General features: G+C 37.8%; 1 protein-coding gene across 1 annotated transcript in view; it reads right to left on the reverse strand.

The window, feature by feature from the left end:
• ELP1 (elongator acetyltransferase complex subunit 1) overlaps positions 1-26047 on the reverse strand; it is a 1639125-nt gene that overhangs the window by 222750 nt on the left and 1390328 nt on the right. The window contains exon 32 of the mRNA XM_044060975.1: positions 4807-4920. Coding sequence (XP_043916910.1) covers positions 4807-4920 — 114 coding nt within the window. The remainder of the gene's footprint in view (positions 1-4806; positions 4921-26047) is intronic.

Below are 26047 nucleotides of genomic sequence, written 5' to 3' on the forward strand. Positions count from 1 at the left end.
TGTCAGGGGCATTAGAGCATGGCTTGAGTTTAGATAAGAGCCTTTTTATGAAGTTGGTTGAAACTGGTTTGAACTGGAAATTAAAGTGACATTTATTAAGGTTGTTGGGTGTTGAGAAGAGGGAGTTGGGTGGATTATTGTTTGGGAATGTTTTGGTTGGTTTAGCTATGGATTCTGTGAAGAAAGTATTGAAGTGAGAGCTCAGCTCCTTGTCAGTTAAACTAGGTTCAGGGCAGGGATTATTCCTGGACCCTGGGTGGAGAAGGGAGTTTACTGATTTCCAGAATTGTTTTGGGTTCTTATTATTTTTGGACTGAAGTTTATTATAGTAGTTTTTTTTGTCTAAAGTGATTAGTTTTTTTACTTGGTTGCGAAGTTGGGTGTATTGGAGCAAGGCAGAAGGCAGTTTATTTTTCTGATAAAGCTTCCAGGATTTGTCTCTGTGATGCATGATTTGTTTAGTTTCTTTTGTCAGCCAAGGAGCAGAATTAGTTTTGATTCGTTCGTTTGTTTCTTAGAGGGGCTAGGGAGTTAAGAGTATTTAGGAAGATAGTGTTAAAATGTTCTACAGCATTGTCTAGGGGGAGAGTGTTTAGGATTTGCCAGTTAATTTATTTGAAAGTGTTTGTGAAAATTGTGGGGTTAAAGTTGCTAAGATTAAGAGTTTGAATGTACTGGTGATGATATTGGGTGGAGTTAGCTGACCGATGAGTGAAGGCAGGGAGATGGTCACTGAAAGTGTCAGGGATGGTGCCTGAGAGAATTATTTTGTTTGGATGGGAAACTAGAATCCAGTCTATGATGGATCCTGGAGGGTGGATTTTGTTAGGACGAGTTGTTGAATGGATTACTTGGGTGAAGTTGTATAGGTTAATGGACAGGGAGGGGGAAGGCGTGTTGATTTTATTCCAATCAATATTAACGTTGCCTAGAATGTAGGTTTCATATTTTATTTCAGTCGAGGCCCAGTGAAGAATATGTTCAAGGGTAGAGATGTTGTCGCCTGGGGAGATATATAAGGAAATAATGCAGATATTCTTACGTTTATTCAATCTGAGGAGACCTGCTGTTAGTTCAGAATTTTTGAATTGTGGGGTTGGGATTTGCAGAGAGATTAGAGGGAGATGGTTAGAGTAGATTAGAGCAGAGCCTCCACCTTTTTTAATCGGTCACTTCTGAGGATGTGGAAACCTGGAAGTAAGATTTCAGAGTCAGTAATATGGGGTTTTAGCCAGGTTTCAGAGATGGTTAAGATGTCAGGTTGGTTGTGATTAATCCAAGCTTGTACTAGGTGGATTTTGTTGTTAAGACTCTGGGCATTGATATAGAAGAACCTAAGAGTGTTAAGAGAGAAAGTAGAAGAGGAAGAGGGGAAAGGGTTAATTGTAGTAGGGGAAGAAGGGGGTGGAGGGAAGGAGTTGTTTGTATTGAGGCAGAGGCCGGGGTTTGGATGGATATCTCCAGATAAGGCTAGGGCATTACTGGCAGTAGCTTTTGGCCTTTTGGGTTTGTATAGTAGGAAGTTGTTTGGGGCTAGCAGTATTTTAAGTTTGAAAGTTTTTGTTGAGGTGGAGTAGACTTTGGGCTGGAAAAGGTGCAGTAGTTTAGGTGGAATAAGGGAGGATAAGGGAGGAGGATATGCAGTGGAAGTGATTGAGTAGAAGAGGATGCAGGTGAGTGTAAGGAATAGTTTGAGTAGAAGGTAGGTATGGGGGAGCTTTGGAAGAGTAAGAAGTAGCATGATATAGGGGAATTAGTAAGATAAGAAGGGAGCAGGGGAATATATAGGATTTGGGAGGGCATGTTTAGAATGGGTGGGTTAAAGAAGGGGGAGATATGATGGAAGTGAACAGGCTAGTTGAGGAGAGGAGGTAAAGAGGTAGAAGGGGTGTTATAATTTAGCAGATTGGAGAGGGGGAGATTAATTGTAGAGAGGGTGTAGGAAAGTGGTAAGGGAGGAATAAGAGTAGGAGGGGAAATAAGAAGAGGGCTGAGATTAGATAATTGATATAGGAGGGAGGGGTAAAAGAAGAGGACTGTGATTGGTTAATTGATATGGGTGGGAGGAGTTTGTGAGGAATAAATGTAGAGGTGCTGGGGGCGGGTGAGATTTGGGGGCAGGGTAGGGGAGCGGAGTGAGCCCGCAGGGCGAACGGAGCGGGTAGAGCCAAAGGAGGAGAATGTGAGGAAGACAATCAGTAGAGTGTGATAGTCAAAGGTGAGTTTGCAGTGATTTGTGAGAGGTAGAAAGACTTAGAGAGAAATGGAGTAGTGAGTAGATATATAGATGAAGGCCAGTAGGAGAAGGTAAGAGGTAGAGAAGGGGTGTTTGTAGAGGGAGAATGGATAGGTAGACCTGGGACAGGAGCGCCACCTACTGGCAAGTCAGTCTAATGCAGTAGAGACCCCAGAAAGAGATATCAAGTGAGGGGAAGGAGGGAGCTATCATGGTTCAGGATAGGGGGTGTAATTATAAAAGGTAGAAAAGGATTAATTAAGCGGTGAAAGAGAGGGGAGTTGTGGCTGCTGGCTAGCCTGGCAGGGAAGCGTACTGCGACCTAGCAGAAATTAAATTAATTACTACAAAGTGTTAAGCAGTACACATACTTTCACTTAAAGTCCTTGCTGGGAGAGGCACTCAGGGAGCAGTATGGGCTTTCAGTTTTGGTGTAATTATCCTTTTTTGTGGGTTCTTGGCAAGTACGTCCGGGAGGGTACTTTCAGTGGGTTAGAGCAGGATAGGCAGGAGCCCAAGCTAGAAGATGCAATGAAGAGAGAAAAAAATGTAATGAAACAGGCAGTGTAGGAGCCAAGAGTTCACAGGCAGACAGTTATTAAACATACATATTTTAAGTTTGGAAATTAATGTATGTAGCAGCAGAGCTAGAAAAAATGTTACACTCTTACAAATACCTTAAGGCACAGACAATGCACAGATAGGTGAACTAAGAATAAAACAGTTCCTTGTGCGCAAGGTTATTTTAGGTGAGCAAACAATTAGTTAAACAGACTGACTGTAAGCAACTAATAACAAAATACAGATAGGTAAAACTATGAGTGAAACAGTCCCTAGTATGCAGAGTAATTTGGATTAGGTAGACAGTACTTAATTACAGATTAAATATGCGCAGTTGGAACAAGTTGCAATGACTGGACCTTGGCTAGCGACTAAGGCAGCCCCAAAACAGCTAATTAGGAATCCTCATGCAAGCGACAAATCCATACACAGAAAAGAACTGTGGTTTAAAAGCTTTAGAGCAACTAGCACAGATTCAGATTAATGACAAAGCAAAGCCCCAAAGAGCTATTGCAAGCCACGTGCTAAACGCTAGAATAAGCTGAGCGTTTACAGATGCAATAGGAAGTAGTCACAAAAGTACTGCTTACTAAGCAACTAGCACTAATTTAGAATAACAGAGTGAACTATCCCAGTAATGCAGTTAAGTATCAGTTTAAACTAACTAGTGCAGATTCAGTAAAACAACTAAATAAACAAATCCCTATCTTTTTAGTTTTTATATTTTAACATCAATGTGTTTTTCACATATTTACATTTCTTAGAAACATATATTATTATAATGTATCAGATGTATTTTTAAACTATACACATATGCATACATAATGTTTTATAATTTTTTTTTACATTTAGTAATATTAAACTGCACCTTCATTATTTTTTAAACTTGCATGGTATGCAGACTTTTCATATATATCATATACATATACAGAAAGACACATACATATTCTGGTTTGAACATCATATTCAAATATTTACAGGAAACATTTCTTAACTATTGCTGGTTAAGCAAAGGTTGTAAGAGTGTGTGTGTGTGTGTGTGTGGCTAAGATGTCTTTGCATACGTGATGAACCAGGGATAGATTTTACTGGATCCTGAGGGAGAGTCAAGGGGGATTTGGTGTGGCAGTTTCAGCTGTTTTATATGATGTGTTTCAAGTGAAAGGTTGAAAGTAGAAAGGGGGAAGTGGTCTAGTAGGAATGAAATACCAAAGCTCAAAATGAAGAAAGTACATACACAGGTAAATGCACACATGGCAGCATTTAAAGAATTAGCAAATGCAATACCCCCCGCCAGCCATGGCTACAGCTGTCAAAGTACACACACCATGGACAAAAAGGAAGACAGGAGAGAGACAGTAAATTAATGTGGCAGAGTACAATCCAAAAGGTGTACCCACCTTCATTTGCACTGAGGCCATACCTCTCAACTTCTAGGCTGAAGAATCAGGGCAAAGGCCCAAAACATCAGTTCTTAACAGGTTACTAGGTTAGCGGTCCTACAGCCTTTGTAAGCCTAGTCATGCTAATCCCAAGTAACCTCATTTGTTCTTTTTGGATAGTTCGTAGAATGAATTTATGAGCAAAGCGGGTCTGTGATGAAACCAGGCAGGAACATAATTTAAATATTACTTTAATTCACTTAAAAAGTTCACAGAAAACCAGATTTTATATCAACATGCAATTTTCTGAACAATAAGTATAAAACTTTAATGTTTAGCATTACTGACTGAACATAAGCCTCAGACATTAACCAGAAATTCAAACATTTAACAGCAAAAAGGACAAAACTAAAAGGTAAAATCAAGATGGTCTTCAAAAATTAAGACAGCTGAAAGGTACAAATGAATAAAATGCTAATACAGCAAAATCTCCATCATGATTCTGCTTCATTATGTAGCTCACATACACATCAACCAAAAACAAAAAGGAGCAATAGATGTTCCAAGCACAAGTGCAAATCACCGCAAAATGAGGAAAGACTAAAGGATCATTTGTATACAACCTACCGAGCTGTTCCTGTTTCTGTTTCTCCTTCAATTCTCTTACCAACATCAGTCGCATTTTATGGCGTGTAAAACTAGTTTTCTGTGATTCCAGAAAGGCCATATGGTTACTTTGGGCTGTGAACAAAACACATTTTACAATACAGATTATTAATTTATGTAAACTCCTATAGCTAGTTAAAAGGGAGTATCTACTTAAAAAAGCATTAAAAAATTTCCTTTGAGTGTCACAATACAAACACATTACCTTAAATTAGAACTCTGGATAAACTGCTAGAAAAAAAGAAGCTACTTTGTTCAAGCAAGTCCTACTTGCATTTGAAAGTAAAAAGTTGGACAGTTTTTAGCCTGCTATTTTAAGCAACATGGTTAGGGAAATAACTTCATATATGATGCTGCAGTTTTTAAGCATTAGCAATCCAAATGCAAGAGAACTGTACATTTTTGAGAAGTAAGGCCAAAAATCAGTTACTGATGAATGCCCAAACTAACATACCTCTCACATAACCTATAGAAGCTGACTAACTAACATACCCTCTCCTAACAAACACCCATGAAACATAGGGACACAAATGGACTGAGTTGCGCAGCATGGCTTACAAACACCCTGGTGGTCATTAGCTTAGTATATACCTATGAAGTGGGCAGTTTTGCAGGGCATGGTATCTGCAAAGAAACAGTAACACAGCAAAGGTGCAAAGTATTAGCGTGCTTGACTAGGAAGGGTATAAGTGCACTTCATTAATTTGTGGAATTCAGGTCTTTTTTTTTTGTTCTTTGCTTGAAGAGCAGTGGGGGCATGGGTCTGTTGCAGGAAGACAAATGGTACAAATGCACTTCAACTGAAGAGTTTAGGGGTTGTGTACAGTATCAGGAATAGGCACCGGGTGGCACTACATGATCCAGTTATAATTCTACAAAGGAAGCATTCCATATGATATGTTTATGCCATCTAAGTACTACCCATCTAGACATCCTGATCAAGCTTACAAACAGGAACCAGTGAGAGAATGGAGTGAAACTACAAGATGAAAAACTGCATTCAAATGTCTATGCTTCATTCTTTTCTGTCTCCTAAGTATACAAGTAAATGGTTTACTGGGCCATGAGGAACTCGTTTCCACTTAACCCTTTTTTCTACACAATTTATACAGGTGTGCATGTATATGCATGCACTGTTGTGTGTGTAAATACATAATACACATTTTATATATATATATATATATATATATATATATATACATACACACACACACACACACACAGATAGAGAGATACATAAGGAGAAAGAAAAGGAAATATAGATAAAGATACACATGCATAACTGCCTGCCTCATCTGACTGATGCATAAGTGTGAGAGAATCATATAAAAAAGGAAGCTTTTATTCTAAAAATTATACTGTTATATTATTAAATAAATGAAATAAAGTATTTGGAAAATAACGGTTACACCATGATGCCTGCTATGATCTTTGCTAATTTATGACCATACAAAGTAACTAAGATATTTTAGACAAATATCAGTCAATAGATTCTTGCACTGTGAACACTGCCTTCAGTGTTACTTTGTTATACTTCCCTACTGAGTCAGGAATCTAATCCCTCTTCTCAATTATAGCCTCTCTATTATAAATTAGCTCAAGACAGGTGGACCTGGTAAAGCTTACCAGTTTTCTATTCACTAGCTGGAGTTAGGCAAACCTCTCTACAGCTGTACCATTAAAGTAAAAGATCAGTAAGAACACCCTCTAGCAAGGCAACAAAGAGCATGTAAGGACTATATCCTGACTGCTATACTGTAGCAGCTATATTACTATGGACCCCAAAAGATATTAGTCTGGAGAAAAATTATCTGTAACTCAATCACAGCTGGAGGGAAACCACTACATTCAGGGACTAAACAGTGAATCTGTAGCTGTCTATTTAATGGTATGCATTCATTTTGCTTCACTAAACATACACCCTCCCCCTCGAAAAGCAGGCACATTGCAGCAGCAGAAGAAACTGATAAGCTGCATTGAGTCTCGTTTGTATCACAAACCGTAGTCTTTGACAGACATGCCCTGCTATTTATTGCTGGACTCTTGCAATAAAAAGTTTCCCCTCCATCCCTCTCCAAAGAAAACTAAACTAATCTAAAACAAAAGAAAAAAACATTGAACCTTCGAGTAGGGCTTCAATGAATGTTTCTGAGGGAAGTGTCTATTGTAGGAGGTAAGCCTGTTGTACTCCCTACTTTTCTTCCATCCCACCTGCCTCTAGCATCACTTCCCTTATACCTAAAGAAATCGCACCCCAGGTTTGTAGAAACTAAAACCATTCTTCCAATTACCTATTACTTCCTCCTTAGACCCACCTCCCCAGTCAGAGCTCATCTCTCAGAATTAACACCACTGCAATAAAAGCAGTCATGCATTTCACCATAGCTGTTACTATTATCACCATCTTGACACAAACTAACAAAGTAAACTACTAAGTACACAACTTATAATCCATTATACAATCCCCCATCACTTCATTTCCACTTTACTAAAGCACGCTCCCACTCTTAAGTACCATCTCATAATCAGAATGCAACTACTAAGAAAACAAAATTCCCAGCCTTAAAGGGATGGAAAAACAACACCTGGTATTATAAATCTCTCTTCCAAAACAATGCATCTCCTGGGATACAAACCTCAACTTAGATCGAGCAATATTTCCTACACTACGCTTCAGTACAGACAATAATCCTCAGCCTTTCCACCCCATTAGCAGTACCAGTTCACCTCAAAACAAATAAAAATACTTCATTTAAATGCTCAAAGTATGAATAATAAATTAAATTATACAGAAGCTTGGGTTACTGAAAACAATATGATATCTTTCTTGACAACAGGCCATATCACAGGGCAGGTGGTGGTATTATGTTACTGTTCAAAAAATATAAAGTAAAACCTCAAGCCATGGCTAACAGCAGCCACAAATCAGACAAAGACACAAAATGGAATCTCATCACTCTAAACAAAGGAAACAATATAAAAACTCTGTTAGCCACAGTATACACCCCTACACCTTCTCTTGTGGTAAGCATCCAAACACCAATAACAAATCATTCAAAAAAGGCAAAACAAGTGGGGGAGGGCAGGATGATGTCAGATTAGCAGCAGATTCTTCCAGCTCTGCTATTTTATTATATTTCTGATAGGAATCTATATTTCTAAGTTATCATACTCATTTTTCAACTGAAATCTAAGACTTGGAGTTGTCCAGAATGATAACATCTAAAATTATTTAAATATTCCATTACTTTCCTGTCAAACTTTTGCCTAGAAAATTTCTACACTTACAAAATGTGTCACACAAAAATAAGTTCTCAGGATTCTTCCCTGAAGAAGGACTTTCACATTGCCTTGAGCAATATTCAAGAATTTTCATTGAAAATGGACAAAATGGACAATAAATTAGACAACATTAAAGAAATATATACAAAACAAATTCAGCAAATACAAGAGTCTCTTAATCAGCAGAAAATGTAAATATCCAGGATAGAAGACGCCTTAAATGACATGGAAGGAAGATTAACTGAAGAAGACAACACTGAGTTCCTATTAAAACAAAATACCTTACACTTTTGAGCAAAATAGATGACCTAGGAACCAGAACTCAGAGAAACAACATCCACATCTAGAAGGGGGAAGTATGACAAAGTTAATTTCCCGGCTCCCTAAAATCCTTGACTTACCAGAAGCTATATGGCATCGAGAGAGCACAAAGATCTTTGGTCGTATCCGCCACTAAAAATAACTCCTCACCGAGATCTACCATCGTAAGATTTTTTCTTCAGAGGACAAAGAATTATTTCTCAAAACAGCTTGGTCAAAATCTCCCATAAAACTGGATGATAAAGATTTGACAATGACTATTCTCCTGCAGTGATACCCAAAAGGAAATGTTTTTTTGCCTTTAATTAAATAACAAGAAAAAACAGATAAAAGTCCATTTGCTTTTTCCTGCTAGACTGACAATATTTCTTCCTGATGAAACCAAAACATTTGAATACTGAGAAACTGCACTGTCTTTCCTAAAATCAAAGAATATCATATATCAATCCAAAAACATGGATTGGAACAATAGTTCCCTAAAATGGCAAGCTGAAAGAAATGGTTGGAAAACTAATGAGAACAAAAAAGAAATTGAAAGAAAAGTGATTCTCTCTCTAACCTTAACATCTGTTTACCTAACAAGATATTTTGTCTTTAATATTGCATAATAATTTTAGTGTCATTCTTATAAAGTCTTTAACCAATGAAGGAAACCTGGATGCTTACTCCATTTAGGTAAATAGTCTTTATCTCTACTTTATTAGCTTATTCATATTTACTCTTCATCCTAACTCCTAAAATTAGTATATAAATATATCATTACTGGCACTGGTATATACACCTGCCTATGATTAATATCCCAATACGTAATAACTATAATCTTATTTTTTCATATTTATCTACTATACATTGGTGATAGTTAAGCATACAGGTTTTCTTAAGACTGCATTTCTATATAATCATTATTTTATCTTAAATATCTTATTGCTCATAATGAAATGAATTGTTTTGAGCAAGCTTTTACTTTTATATTTAAAGTTTCCTTATGCAGCCTTTAAAGACTATTATTTTGTAGTGTGTTATTGATGCTGGGACATAGAGATGTTTCTTCTAAGCCAGACTTATGAATCTCTTACAGGAAAATGTGTTTCTTCGACAATATTTATGTTACTACGAGAGATTATCATTCTTTAGCATGATGGTTGGTTTGTGGAACTCTGCAGCTGGTTTGACAGCTTGATTATAGTGCTTTTGAAATGGTTGGGAGATTGGTTGTATTGTTCATATTAAACTTTGTTTCTACAGTATTTAAGTGGTGTTTTGCATCTGTATGGCTGCTCAATGGCGCTTTAGATGGTGCCTGATATGCTTTTCATAGATATGACATTTGGGAGTGGTGTTGGCCATACTGATCTCGTTGATAAATGTTTGGTTTACTTGGCAAATGATATTATAGTTTTAGTTCTGTTAACTCTGAGGATACAGTGCTTGAACTTCTGCTGTTTGTTGTTGAAGTTTCTAAGTTCTTACTGTTTGGCCAATTTGAATTTCCCACCGTGATCGTAATCTTCTTGATGTCACGGCTTGGTTTTCACATACGAGTCTGTGAGCAGATCAAAATGGCACAAGGACTGATTTTTAGTCAAACAATGCTTTGAACTGTTGGTCATACTTCATATTCTTAGTTATTAGCTGTCATGAATTGTGATGGTTGTTTGGGGACACATGGTCAAAACTAATGGCATTATTTGCAGGTGGCAGGAGGGTCGGTGGTGCATTGCTGTCTGCTTCCATTGTTATTGCTGGATAGTATGCTATATGTATCTTGGATTTGAAACAGGTCACGGACTTTCTTGTATATGGTGATACGTATCATTTCTAGATGTCACTGTAGCTGTGTTACTGCTTTAGCCCCAAACCAATAAAACTCTGTCTTACTATATATATTTTTTGCCTAATATTAATAAAATCATTTGTAAATTATTGATATCTACAATAGCAATTATAATGCAATACTGGTTAAATAAAATATTTGCTGACACAATGGATGAGTAAAAAGTACACCTTATATTCTAGGCTAAGAAATTACAATCTGAATAAGCCTCTTGTGATATTTCCAAATAGAATACACCATAGTAATGTCTAAGACAAACTAGGTCTTCAAGCAAAACAGTTATGCAACAGGAAATATCCAAAAATGTAAGACCAGACTGTACTATGTATATTTCTGTTGAAGTTTCCAAATATTTATTTATCTTATTTATACATTTTGGCTATTGGGGTAAGGCAGTGTACATATGTTACTTTAAAACCTAATAATAAGGGGTTTCAAAAATAAAAAAGCAACATAGAAAAATAAAGGCAACAAAACAATGTACTTGTAAACAGATGTATACATATTCATATTTAAATGAAGCAGTTTCATACAGGTTACAATGAAAAATTGAGGTTGTAAAGGAATAACATAGCAGAATTACATGCAGGTGCAGCCTGGATTTCTACAAAACAGGAATAACTAATTGTTTCAAATAGTGTACTCATTGGTAAACACAGACAATCAAGCATAATGCATGAAAATAGTTAAGTTACATATTTACAAAAGGCAGAGTCATTTGTGTTGCACTGCATGGACGGCAAGGTTGTAATGTATGATGATTTGTACTTAAAAGCAACTTTGCGAGTTAATAGATATGTTTTGCATTATGATACTTGCACCTACTGTATTACAAGATACTATTTTAATTCATTTCATTTCATTTTAATGTTTCAGTCACTGAATATAATGCCCCTTTGGCAGGTAGAGCGCTCTTTCACTTGTGAGAAGACTTGGAGTAAACACGCAGCACATATTTCTGGTTAGCAGAATATAAAGTAGAATATATAGTTGTTCTGTATCAATTATTTCTGAGTATACATATAAAAGAATGTGTAGTAGTGATGTATCCTCAACTAGTTTTGCAGAATTCTTCAGCTTTGCTGTATCACTCCTTACTTTGACTACTTTCCACTGTGTCATACAGAGAACACAGTGGATTTTGCAAATGTTATGTTATGTTTTTTTTTTTTTTACTTTGACCAGTAATAGACACTACAGCAGCTGGGTTCATTTATTCAGATAATCAAAAAACTCTGCATTCAGGATATTCTAGAAATTATTTGTCTATTGTAAAGGGTGGTGCCATCATTGTCCTTGATGCTGATTACTGTCATAGCAGTCTGAATAGAATGCTATCTGATTCTAACACATATCGATTAACTGGGTATGAATTAGACAGAATAATTAAAGATGTCAATTGTATGACATGTTAATGTGCAATGTTTTTGATGTGAACTTATATAATTATATTTTTTTATTGGAAAACCATTAGCTCCTACTTTCAGAGGTCTTCCAAAAATTCATGAGATTTGTTAACCCTAAATTTAGACCCACTGTATCAAATCAGGGCTGGCTAACTGAGTCTATGTCTATATATATATTATTAAGACCCATAGTAGAGTTGACGGAGTCTATTATTAGAGATACTCAGCAATTTTTAGAAATGTTATCTCTTTATAATGACCCTGAACACAGTAATGCCATTGCTTATATGGTTACACTGGATGTCAACTCCCTCTTTACTAGTATCCCCAATGATGTAGGAATAGAGTATCTAAGATTATTTGTGATATAGAAGGGGATAAATAGAGAACAGATAGTTAGATGTGCAATGCTGATGGAACTGATTTTATTGAACAATGTATTTAATTATGATGAAAGCTACTGTTTACAAATCACTGGTGTAGCAATGGGGACTCCATGTGCCAATTTGTATGCCAACTTAGTTTTGGCATACTGGGAGTCTACCTATGTCCTTGAACATCTGCATTTCCCTGGACAAATTATTTTTTATAAATGCTTTGCTAATGATATTTTTCTTTTATGGAGAGGGCCTCTTGATACCCTTCAGGAATTTATACAATATATCAATGGGACCACATCATTTTTACGCTTCACTGAAAAATACTCAGCACATAAGATTGAATTTTTAAATGTATGGCTTGAGAAAGGTAATGGTAAAATAACTACAGAGGTATATAAGAAACCCTGTAGGAGAAATGCTTTTCTTCACAGAGATAGTATGCATCCTCCACATATTCATAAGAATATAGTTAAGAGCCAGATTATGAGAACATCCCGTTTAACCAGTGAAGATCAAACATTTTATGAAGTTCGAGATATAGTGAAGAATGAATTCATTAAAAGGGGTTATCATGCAGGCGATTTGTTACCAACAAAAGAATTGATTAGAGAAGATGCTGGTCGACCATATATTAGGAAAGATAGATCAGTTCCATTTTCAAATAGGACACCTTCATGGAATAATAGAGTAGTGATTTCATATACCAACAATAATAAGAATGCAACAGACATTATCAAAAAACATTGGAGTATGTTATGTTTAGATGAAGAGATCAAGAATATTGTGGGTGAGGTACCCAAGATGAGCTATAAAAATACAAAATCACTAAAGAGACTTTTATGCTATGAAGGTAGGAATAAGAATATTTCATGTTCCATCAGAAAAGGAACTTTACCGTGTCGTACCTGTAATCAATGCCCCTATATGTTGAATGATAACTGTTTCATTCATCCCGATATGGAGAATAGATATACCATTCAACACTATACAGATTGTAAGTCTAGAAACCTGGTCTACTTAGCTATGTGCCAAAAATGTAATTGTTTTTATGTGGGGAAAACAAATAGAACTCTTAGAGAAAGAGTTAGGGAACACACATATGCTATTAACAGGGAAGATGACACCAATGCACTAGCCAAACATGTTTTATATAGTGACAGTACACATACTTTTAAGTTTCTTCTACTCCAGCTTATCAATTCAATGGTAAGGTTAGGTGATATTAGAAATTATAAAGAGAAACAGGAAGGGAAATGGATAATTAAGTTGCAGACAGATAAGGGACACGGTCTAAATGAGAAAGTCTCTTTGAAGCCCTTCTTGAAAGACCGGCCCTTGTATCATTAGATCTGTCATAATAACTGGGCTGTATACTGTTCTATATTGTTTTAAACTGTTCTATATATGAATCTTTATATATATATATATATATATATATATATATATATATATATATATATATATTCACTTCAGAAGCTCGAATTACCAAAATCTCGATCTGCAAATAACCGAAACCAAAAGATCGAGTTTCGGAAACTCGAACTCCTGAAGCGAAACCAACAAATAAAAAAAAAAAAAAACTCGCTTTTGCAGGGGGCCCCTGCACCCTGCATGTGGGGGGCTGTGCCCCCCACACCCCCCCTACTTAAATATACCAACTCCAAGATTGCGCTACAGTGGGGAGATGGGAAATCTCCCGTCTTGCGCTGTATGCGGAAGCGCAAAATGGGAGATTTCTCATTTCCTGTCAACACCGCAAAACAAATAAAACATTACGTACACACAGAGCATACAACAATACTTGCCTCTGTGTGCACGTAACATATTCGATTTACAGAAATCTCGATCATATGGTCTCGACCATATGAAATTCGAGATTTCAGTCATTAGATTATGTGAAGTGTTTCCATATATATATATATATATATATATATATATATATATATATATATATATATATCTTTTATGGTTTTTATACAACAACAACAAAAATATATATATGCAAGTAGGTGTTAGCATTAAACATTTATTGCTAGGTATTTGTTGCGAAGCTTCATACAGATGTTTTTAGAATGAATGCAATCACTAGATTATTCAGATTTTATGTACTTTTTTTTAATGTTGCAATATGTTTTGATTGGCTCTTTTAAACAGATTGAGAGTATTTAAATGATTAATTTGTTATGCAGTGTAAAGTCTGAAGAAGCATTAGTAATAACGCAAAAGCGCTTACTTGGATGCTGTTGCAAATAAAGGATTCATTTTCTAACCCAGTCAGCTTTGATAGTCGTGTTGTACCACCTTTCTCTTTTTTTGGATCTATACGTCTTTTGTTTGGGAGGTACTTTACCCTTCGTGTTTCTCTTTTTATGAGTGTTCCATGGTATATCCAATGCTGGAAATTGTTTGGTACCCTTCTCCTGACTGATACCTTTCAACAGTAAGATCCCTTTGATGCTCTGTAGGTTCTCTGCGAATCATGGCTTTTGCTGTAGCAGGCAACTGAGTAAATGTCAGAAAAATCCTAATAGGACAGCTGAGCTTTATTTGGGGTTAATCAGAGTCTCTTTAATTGATGGCAGGTGTATACCCAGGAAGACCGAATACTGTAATTAAATCAAAAGGTGCTTCAACAAAGTATTAGTTTAAAGGTGCGCACACTTATGCAACCATCTTATTGTATGTTGTTTATTTTTTTATATTTTTTCCCTTAACAGACTTGTTTTTCAATTGAACTGTACAGGTTATAGGTCAGATTAAAGGTGGGAAAAGGTTTGAAATAATTTATTGTGCTCTCTTTTTTTATATCACAAAATCCTGGCATTGTAATAGGGGTGTGTAGACTTGTTATATCCACTGTATGCTTATTTTTTGTGCAATATCTTTTCTTTTACTGGTGTCTACTATCACATTAATTTCATATATTTATAATAATACAAATTCTACTATATTTATAATTATTAACAAGCAGTTGAGGATTTTTCTAAGTGGTTTATTAATAATCTCAAATTTTGTAACTCTGACATTAATTATAATTTTCTTTTGAATATTAGATGGCAAGTTTAAAGTGCATTTCCGTTAACATCAATGGATTAAATAGTTGCAAGAGAAACAGTTTAAATGTTTTTTAAATTATTTACCTTGCAGATTATTTTTATTCAAGAAGTTCATCTGTTGTGAGAACATACAAGCAGACTTAATAATAAATACTATACCCGCGGTGGTGGTGCTGCGGTAGCGTTGTCACCTCACAGTAAGACGCTGTTCGGTTCGATTCTCAGCTAGAGCGTCTTCTGCGTGGAGACATGCGTGAATGGGCGTACCTTCGTTGAAGGTTGTGCGTCAGGGCTGGTAACTCGGCACGTAAAAATCAACTACCAATCATTAGCGGACCGGAGTTCCGCTGTGGTGACCCCTAACCGGGAAAAGTAGAAAGACACAACAACAACATACTATGTTAACTAGCTCTCACAATAATCAGAAAACGAGGGGAATAGCTATTTTATGGACAAACTCTATAACTATACCAAATATTTTAAATACATATACTGAAGATAAAGGAATGTTTTGCTCAGCAACAATAGAAATTAAAAGGAAATTATACACCCTGATTAATGTGCATTGGATACCTGGTATGGGAGTTAAAACAGTTAAACATCATTTAGACCACTAGTCCAAGAATAGAAGAGGCTCAACACGACCAATAAAGAATAAATAAAATACTTTAATACTGCAGCAAGTAAGCACTTTCATGTTTCAAGAACGCTTCATCAGACTTGAATAACTGTTCTTGGACTATTGGATTTTGTATATCGGTGGAAGGCTCTTTACTCAGTGCTACTTTGTTGGTTAATATATTGACTTGTTTGTCTTTATGGCTCTGAGACATGGCAGACACAAGAAGTTCGTTTGATTTAAAAGGTACAAGAAGAAATGGCTCCAAAATCCACAAATCGCACCCACTAGATACGATATTCTTAACGCAAGAATGAATTTATTTTCACACAAATAAGCAGCGTTTTCGCCAATCAGAAATAAGTTAGCTTCCTCAGAGAGACACAAAACATTTTCAAAACATTTTAAATGTTGGCGCCATTTATACAATGCTAGAACAAACATGCTCAAAATAATGCACGTCATTTCCTTCCATTATAATTTTACGTGTACTCATACATTCTATTAAAAAAATAATAAGACATGTAAAAGGACACATTTAAAATATTCAATAAATTTTTTAGAAGTTGCAGGAATAATTAATTCCTATCAGGCCATACAACTCCTTCCATTAAAAAGTCGCTACAACCACAAATGCTAAAATTACATGTTAATAAAAACATTATGTCAGTATACTCTCAAATAACTGACTGTTGCCTTTAATCATTTCCTTCATACATTTGCTTAAACAATCTGCAAAATTATATCCCATGTATATACCTAAAAATACAAGGATATATTAATGTCTTGCATTTATGAGGGTACAAACTACGGAGCTCTAATTTTTCCATAATGCTAGTATACCTTCAATAATGGTAAACTTCAACATAATAGCCCACGCTCCATACTAACTTTTGTAAGGGTGTGGATTGAGAACCAGCCTATTAGCCACCCAGTCACCTTCATCCACTGTTCAAAACTTATGCATTTATTAATATATTTTCTAGGGTTCACAGTATAAATTGTATAAATGGCGCCAACATTTAAAACGTTTTGAAAATGTTTTGTGTCTCTCTGAGGAAGCTAACTTATTTCTGATTGGCGAAAACGCTGCTTATTTGTGTGAAAATAAATTCATTCTTGCGTTAAGAATATCGTATCTAGTGGGTGCGATTTGTGGATTTTGGAGCCATTTCTTCTTGTACAACAGTTTGGATTATTTGTTTTTGCAGTTTGATTTAAAAGGTACCAATGGTTTTGTCAGTACCTTCCAAGGAGTTATGGAGATGTTGGAGAATCCCTTGATGAGATGTACTGAAAATGAATTAACATGTGCAGATTCCAATGGTATTGATACGTGTAAAAGCATTGAGATTATCCAGCAAACTCGTAAGCTAGAAAATATTCTACAGAAACTGAGGAGTATCCAATGGCAGCGACAACATATGGAAGCGTGCCTATCCTTCAAGGTAATACCTACAGGACTAAGAATACTCAAAATGCCTACCTTTGGTACTGTATACCCTGATTTACTCACTAAATGGCAAAAGCTGAACCTGGAGACAAGCTTTGCCTACATTAGACTGTTGATTGAGCAGTATAAGCAAATTGAATCATCCTATAGACAAGAAGTAGTGTCTATAGAAAATGAACTAATGAAACTAGTGAGTGTAGCTGAAAAGGAACGGCTATCTGCTGATATTTCTTCGAGGATTGCCCTATTAGACAACAAATTGTTACTTGACAAAAAGAAAAAAATTAGAGAGAGATTTAATCGATTTTCAAAAGGGCCAGGTGTTTCCTTGGCCGAAAATCGATAATAAGAACAATACCAACAGTTATGCTAAAGCTACCAAGTCTGCTTTCAGCCGAAGGATTGATAGTACAGAAATTGTCGCTCCTAGCCAGAGGAACGACAATAGAGTTACTGCCGCTTTAAAAACGAACTCTATAAGTCTGGGAACTGAAGACACACCCACGACCATGACGTTGAAACGGAGAGTGGTGCAGGAGGATGCAGATACACATGTGGAAGCTGGCAATGGCGTTCCAATTCATACGCGTGCTACAATATCTGCCACAGCAGAAGCGCCAACTATCAGTGGCCACACATCTAAGGATTGAGGAGCTAGGAGTAAGTTCACGGGTTCTGAAGTCAACTTGGCTGCTGGGAATGGTTCTTTTTCTTTTCCGCTACCTATACGGAAACCATCGCAAATGAATTGGTCTCCACAAGGTGCGACAAGGAAGCGGAAGATGACCAAAGAGAAGTACGAGTTTCAGAAAAAGGTACTGAAATCTACAAATGAAGACTTAATAATAAATATTTTTAACTATATATTAACTAAACAAGAAAGGTCACTGTTAAACCGTGACCTATCTTTTATTCCATCTAAGACTGCTGATGTGACAGACATAGTTGATTTAAAAATGTTTATAAGACGAATTGGTCTCAGTTTAATGTTTGGTAATACTGCAGAAGGAAAAAGGAATGCTTTTGTAAAACCTTCAACCTTCATGCCCATAAGTCATCCTATTTTAGAAGCCTTTGAGAAGGCATGTGAAAAAGATTTGTTTGAGCTATACAAAAGTGGTAATAAACCACAGTTTTATAACTTAAGTTATGAGGAGTTTCTTAGTATAAAGGAATTACAGAACAATTCAGAAATAGTTATCAGACAAGCGGATAAAGGGGGTGCAATTGTTATACTAGATGCACTAATATATGATAAAAGTATGAATCTGATGTTAAGTGATGCTGAAACTTATGGTGCTTTGAATGCTTTGACTTTGAATGAATTAGTAAGGAATGTACATGCTGAATTATATGATATGCTGCTTTTTGGAACAATTGATGAGGATTTATTAGTAGAACAACCTACCGTACCCATATTCAGGGGGTTACCAAAAATACATAAAGCTCTGGTTAACCCCCCCCCCCCATGAGACCCATAGTCTCAGGTAGGGGTTGGATATTAGAACCAGCCTCTATTTATGTTGAACAACAATTGAGACCCATTGTAAATTACACGAATACAATACTAAGAGACACAAAAGATTTTCTTGAAAGCTATGGTGATTATTTAGTTAACTTAGAGACTAGAAATGACATGGGGAAAGAGTTATTTGTAACCCTAGATGTGGTCTCTTTATTTACATCTATTCCTAATGACATCGGAATGGAATATTTAAGGTTGTTTTTGATAGAGAAAGATGTACCTAGGAATTTGATTTTTAGGATTTTAGCACTTTTGGATTTAATATTAAATAATAATGCATTTGTGTACAAGGAAAGTTATTATCTACAAACGAAAGGGGTTCACATGGGCACCCCTTGCGCAAATTCCTATGCCAACTTAGTGTTGGCTTATTGGGAGAACACATATATATATTAAGGAATGAACATTGTTATAGGAATATAAAATACTACAAACGTTTTGTAGATGATGTCTTTTTGATTTGGGCAGGTACTGAGAGAGAACTCAATGAATTTGTCCATTATATAAATGGAACAACGACATTTTTAAGTTTTGAATGTAAAAGCTCCATATCTAACATGGAGTTCTTGGATGTACAAATATGGAAAAGTGAAGGTGATGTACATTCGGAGATGTATAGGAAGTCATGCTGGAAGAATAACATCCTACACCGCACCAGTATGCACCCCAAGCATGTTTTTTCTAATATAGTCACAGGACAGGGTATGAGAGTTTCCCGACTTACCAAGGATGAGGAAATATTTAATAAGACACAAGTATTAATGGAAAATTTTAAAACAAGAGGTTATGATACACTTAAGGTGATCGAAGCTCTAGTATCTGTTGAATTAAACAGGAATAGTAGAGGGAAACCATATCTGTACAGACAGAAAAGAGATCAAGGTTTGAGAAACAACAACAACTATACACAAAGTTATAAGAGACTGACTATTCCCTATTGTAATTTAGGCATGAAAATAAAAGAAGTAATTAGGAGAAATTGGAATATTTTAACAATAGATGATAAGATAACAGAGATAGTAGGTGATAGACCCAGTTTCGCATATAAAAATATGAAGTCGCTTAAAAGATTGTTATGTTATGAGAGTGAGGGCCCCAGACCTGTTAACTCAACAAGAATAGGAACTTTTCCTTGTAGGAGTTGTAACCAATGTACTTTTATATCTGGCAATAATAACTTCACACATCCAGACACTGGTAAGACTTATCATATGAATTTTTATGCTGACTAAGTCTAGAGACATCATATACATTGCTGTGTGTCAGACTTGTTCATGCTTTTATGTGGGCATGACAAACAGAAGTCTGAGAGAACGTATTAGAGAGCATGTATATGCAATACATAAAGAAAATGAATCTAATGCCCTAGCTAATCATATTTTACAACAAAGTACATCACACAAATTTAGTTTTACAGTGTTAGAATTAACAAGGAAATCCAATAGGCTAGGTAACATCAGAAATTATACTGAAGAAAGGGAAAACAAATGGATTTTAAGGCTACAAGGACATAAAAGGCATGGTTTGAATGAACATGTGACACTCAAGCCTTTTTTGGCAGCACGTTCATATGTACATTAAGTTTCAATTCAATATAGAAGATGCATGTGTGATTTGAAATATTTTAAAATGTATTTTATATGATATATTTATATGTGTTGTATTAACTTCATACGGATGTATTATAAAGTGCTTTTTAATGAATAATTAAGATAACATTAATTGATTTATGTTTTTGATTGGTTGATTGTATTTTTGAATAGTATTTAAATGGTTTGATTTTATGGCAGTTATTCAAGTCTGATGAAGCATTCTTGAAACGTGAAAGCGCTTACTTGCTGCAGTATTAAAGTATTTTATTTATTCTTTATTGGTCGTGTTGAGCCTCTTCTGTTCTTGGACTATTGGATTTTGTATATCGGTGGAAGGATCTTTACTCAGTGCTACTTTGTTGGTTAATATATCATTTAGACCACCTTGTTCACCTCTCAAAAGGCAGTACAATTTTAGCAGGAGATTTTAATTGTATAACAGATGAGAAAGACTCTAATACTAGTGGAAAACGTAGAATATCAGCTTCAGCAAAAGCATCAAGAAATTTCACTAATTTATTTCATCTCAAAGATCTTAATGAGTTTTCATATCCTGATTCTCTCTTCTTTGCTCACTTTTCACATAGGCATGGATTGCAATAAAGAAGTGACAGCAAGGGCGCCCGCAGGCAGGTGCAAGGGGGTGCACTTGCATCCCCCCTGGAACTGGCTGGCTGAGAAATTAATTTTATTTAATCAAAAAAAAAACAAAAATACTTCTTCTTTTTTTTTAAAGGGCGTTCCTCTTTAAGAATGCCCCTTTGCATCCCGTCCAGTTGCACAGAAGCAACAGGTGTTTGCGACCTGTTTTCGTCTTTTGTGTCTGTGAGACCGATGGTTTACGTCTTCGTCTTTTGCGTGCCTACCGGGAATTTGAATTCCAGAGGACGTTTGGACTGTGGACGCACCAGACGAATGTAGAAGTGAGAGGTAGGTGTGTTCGTTTTGACATGAAACATGAATTGTCCTTTCCTCTGGGGGATATCAGTCAGTAAAAGTGTTATGCATTGCAATCAGCACATACTTTCTGTAAATCAGGATATTGATGATAGAGTGTTCCAGTAACCTTTATTTAATAATAAAGGAGAAGGAAAGGAATTTGAAACAGTTTTTAAACAGAGTACAAAATGACAACTGTCAGGAAAGACGTTGAGGATATTTTAAATATCGCCCTTGTAATGTTTAGGTTAGTGTCGGATAGCCACACATTTTACTCTAATTTCACTAAGACAAAGGCACCTGTAACTTTTACATTTAATTCGGATAACATAGTATGTAATTTCTTTTCTACAGGAAAGACATCTAATGAACTAAGAATCAGAATTTATTAGCATTACTATGCTAAGCACAATAATGCTGTTAATGATCTTTGCAGACATAGTATTTTTTATATTATAGATCATGTAAAATGACATCAGACGAGGTGGCAGGGATGTAATTTTGGAACTTCAAGAATATAAATAGCAGATAATGTAGAATACATGTGTTTTCTCAAGCTTGATCATTGTATTCAATTTTAAATGTGTTCTTAAAAAGGTTATTGAGGAGGAAGCAGAAAGTATTGCAACATAACACTGGTTGGTGTATTCCTTTTACTCTGTCTTAACATTTTGATATAATATGTCATGTGATCAGTTATGAGATATTCAATTAGCATTACATGCATGGTCAAACGTCTTGCACAGAAGAAAAAAAAACACTAACTGATTTCTAGTTTTTCTGAATAAAACAAGAAGTTATGTACTCACCATAACATTCGATGTATGTAGTCCATCTCGCCTCACATTCTTACCCGTGGGTTCGGAGCCGAATATCGGCTCCGACTCGGCCAAACTTTTCTAGCTCGAAGTCTTCTATTGGCTGGGCTAAGCAGGTATCCCACGGTGCACTGCTCCACATCCCCAGATCTAGTTTGCTGCAATACTCATTCATACCCCATGCATACAACACATCCAGATAAAAAGAATAAGCTAAGGTAAAGGGAACTCTGTAGATAGAAACCTAACCTCCAGATCCTCCAGGAAGGGGGAAGGTGGGAGGGTAAGTAAGAATGTGAGGTGAGATGGACTACATACATCGAACGTTATGGTGAGTACATAACTTCTTGATGTTATGTAGTCCTATCTCGCCTACATTCTTACCCGTGGGACAGCGTCCCTAGCACCTACATCCTGGGTGGCTCATAGGAAAATACTCCTGAGTACTGTGGAGCCAAAGGACGACCTGCCCCTAGAAACCACGTCCAATTTGTAATGAGAAACAAATGTGTGAGTAGAAGCCCGAGTAGCTGCAGCACATATATCATCCATTGACAATCTGGCTTGATAGGCTGCAGATGTAAAAACAGCCTAAATAGAGTGAGCCTTGACCGGAAATGGCAGATCTTTCCGTCCTGCGTGGTAGACGAAAGAGATGCAACTAGATATCCATCTGGATAGGGTGATCTTGGAGACCGGAGACCCAATTTTGTTTTCCGAAAAGGAGATAAAAAGTTGATCAGACTTCCGGATATCTTTTGTTCGGTCCAGATAGAAACGTAACTGTCTGTGTACATCCAGTTCATGAAATTTAAATTCTGCCTTGTTTGAAAAATGAGGAAAGAATACAGGCAACTCAATTGATTGATTAAGATTAGACACGGAAGCCACTTTAGGAAGGAAAGAAGGGTTTGGTCTAAGAGAAACGCTGTCCTTATGGAAGATTAAGTATGGAGGTTTGATAGAGAAGGCTTGAATCTCTGAAACTCGCCTTGCTAAAGTGATTGCTGTTAAGAAGGCTGTTTTCCAGGTCAAAATTTCAATTCACAGGTAGCTGCAGGCTCGAAAGGTAGTGAAGTAAGGGCTTGTAGAACAAAATTGAGATCCCAGAGCATGACAGGTTCGGAGATTGGGGGACAGAGTAACAGAGTACCCTTCAGGAAAGCCTTGCAGAGTCTATGAGCCATGACAATAGGCTCATTAGTAACATGAAAATTAGAGATCGCTCCCAATTGAACTTTGATGGTAGCTGATGCGGAACCCTGATGGAAAAGCATAGACAAAAACTCCAAGACTGAAGCAATTGGAGCTGTGTAAGGATTAATTCCTTGGGTATGCGTCCAAATAGAAAACCTCTTCCATTTGCTAGAATAAATCTTCCTAGCAGATGGCTTATGAGAGGAAGATAAAATGTGAACCACTTCCGGTGAAAATTTATGAAGCCTAACTAACGATGGAAGTGGAGTAGCCAGGCTGTTAACTGGAGGGTCAGAGAGGGGTGGAACTGTCCCATGTGTGTCAGTAAATCTGGTTGAGGGTCCAGAATCCAAGGAGTATCCACAATGTATGGTTGAAGAAAGGGGAACCAGACTTGACGAGACCAGTGTGGAGCAATCAGAATCATTCTGCTTCCCAAGGATTGTGCTTTCTGAATCACCTTTGACAGCAAGGGAAACGGAGAGAAAGCATAAAGCAGAGCGGAGGGCCAATCGTGAACTAGAGCGTCCCTGGGTGACTCCACCTGTGGGGGGATCAGCATGAAGTAGCTGCTGCATTTGGCACTGAAAGGGCTGGCAAAAAGATCGCAGCAAGGCTGACCCCATCTGCTGAAGATTCGCTCTGCAACTAGACGATTCAGGGACCACTCGTAAGGCATCAGAATAGCTCTGCTTAGCCTGTCCGCAATTCCGTTGGACTTCCCCGGAATGTGCGTTGCCACCAGAAACCATTGGGAAGTTACTGCCCACTGCCACACTTGAATGGCCTCTCTGCACAGGGGGTAAGACCTGGTTCCCCCTTGCTTGTTTAGATACCACACTACTGACATGTTGTCCGAGTGTATTGCAATCGTCACTAGAGGTAGAAAGCTCTGAAGTGACTGCAACGCAAGTAGCACTGCACTCATCTCCAGGACGTTGATATGCAGATGTAGCTCGTGATCTTGCAACGTGCCTTGGACTGTCCTGCCAAGATAATGCCCCCCCACCCCATCTGGGAGGCGTCCGTGGTCACTGTGGCAATCGGGATGGGTGGAACGAAGGGCCTTCCCCCGTCCAAATTGTTGGTGCAAAGCCACCAACTGAGGTCCTGTTTGCATCTGTCCATGAGCAAAATGGGGTGAAAAAGTGGAAATTTTTGGAGAGACCATTGAACAAAGAGGAGCCATTGGTGAAGTCTCATGTGCAATCTCGCAAGAGGGACCAACATAATTGTTGCTGCCAGTTGGAGAACCCATCTTGCCTTTGCTTTCCTCAGGGGCATCAGGATGTGTATCTGTTGTTGTAAGACTCTGATCCTCTCCTGCGGTAAAAATGCTCACATTCGAATGGTGTCTAATTCTGCGCCTATAAAGGTGACACGCTGCGAGGGCAACAAAGCAGATTTTTCCCAATTTAGTGTTATGCCCAACTGTTGACCTAGATTGATGGTAGCGTCCCTGGTTTGGACTAGTTGATGCCTGGTGGGGGCGGTAAGGAGCCAGTCGTCCAGATACAGAAACACTTGGAATCCGTGACGTCTCAAATGAGCAGTCGCCACCGCCATACACTTGGTGAACACCCTGGGGGCTGTACTGAGGCCAAAGGGCAGGACTCGAAACTGGAAATGACTGGCTCCCAGCCGGAAGCGTAGGTGACTCCTGGATGCCCTGTCCATTTTCACATGGTAGTAAGCATCCTTGAGGTCGATGGAGCACATCCATACCTCCTCTCCCAACAATGGGAGAATCGATTGTAGTGCGACCATACGGAACTTGGACTTCTGTACATAATTGTTCAGTTGGCTGAGATCTAATATGGGTCTCAGGTCCCCTGTTCTTTTCGGCACCAAAAAGAATCTTGAGTTAAGTCCCTAATCCGATTTGGTCTGAGGGGACACGCTAGATGGCTCCTTTTCCTAGCAGCTTTGAAACCTCTGAGGCTGCTTGATCCCTTTGACTGGGTGGAACGTCTGGGATTTTTCTGATTGAAGGGGGGTCTGATGTAAACGGAATGAGATAACCTCCGGAAATTATTCGTAATACCCATCGGTCCTGGGTGATGCTTTTCCAGGCTTCCGGATATAATGAAATTTGACCCCCGACAGGCTCCGGATAAGCACAGCCGGGCACTCCCTCAGGAACGAGAATAGGGAGAGCCGCGAAAGGAATCACAGTCTCCCGCATTGCGGGGGCCCCCTCTACCTCTAGGGTGGCGTCTCCCTGAATAACCTCCCCCTCCTCTGCCTCTGGAGGGGGACTCGCCTTGTGCGGCAGGAAAAAACCTCTGTGATTTCTTGAACCACATCTTCCCACCCAGCTGGGCCTTGGGGTAAGGCCTAGAAGGAAGGGAAAAATGGACCCCTACGGCAGACAGGGTCTTTCCCTCTTGCTTGCACCTGGTGAGGGTGTCTTTCACTTTGGTCCCGAACAAAGAGGAACCATCAAAGGGGGCATCAGTGAAGGAAGACTTGAAGGCCTCCGCGAAGTGACAAAGGCGCAGCCAGGCTTGCCTTCTAAGGGCGACTCCTGAACTTGCTGCCCTACTCGCTCCCTCGGCTGCATACGAAATGAGCCGCATGGAGGAGTTGACAATGGAATTGATGGTAGACAACTGGGCATTAACCGTCTGGGCCACCACCTCAGGAACGTTACCTGCAAGAGTATCTCCTAACTCCTTGAGGAGATCTCTCTGGAGCCGAGTGAAATGAGACAGATAGTTCAGCAACCGTAAGGTAAAGGTTGCTGATGAGAGGGTACGCTTCCTGTACAGGTCCATGGT

The sequence above is a fragment of the Protopterus annectens genome, chromosome 2.part0, assembly GCF_019279795.1.
Source record: "Protopterus annectens isolate FY-2018-M chromosome 2.part0, PAN1.0, whole genome shotgun sequence".
NCBI classification, from domain to species: domain Eukaryota; kingdom Metazoa; phylum Chordata; order Ceratodontiformes; family Protopteridae; genus Protopterus; species Protopterus annectens.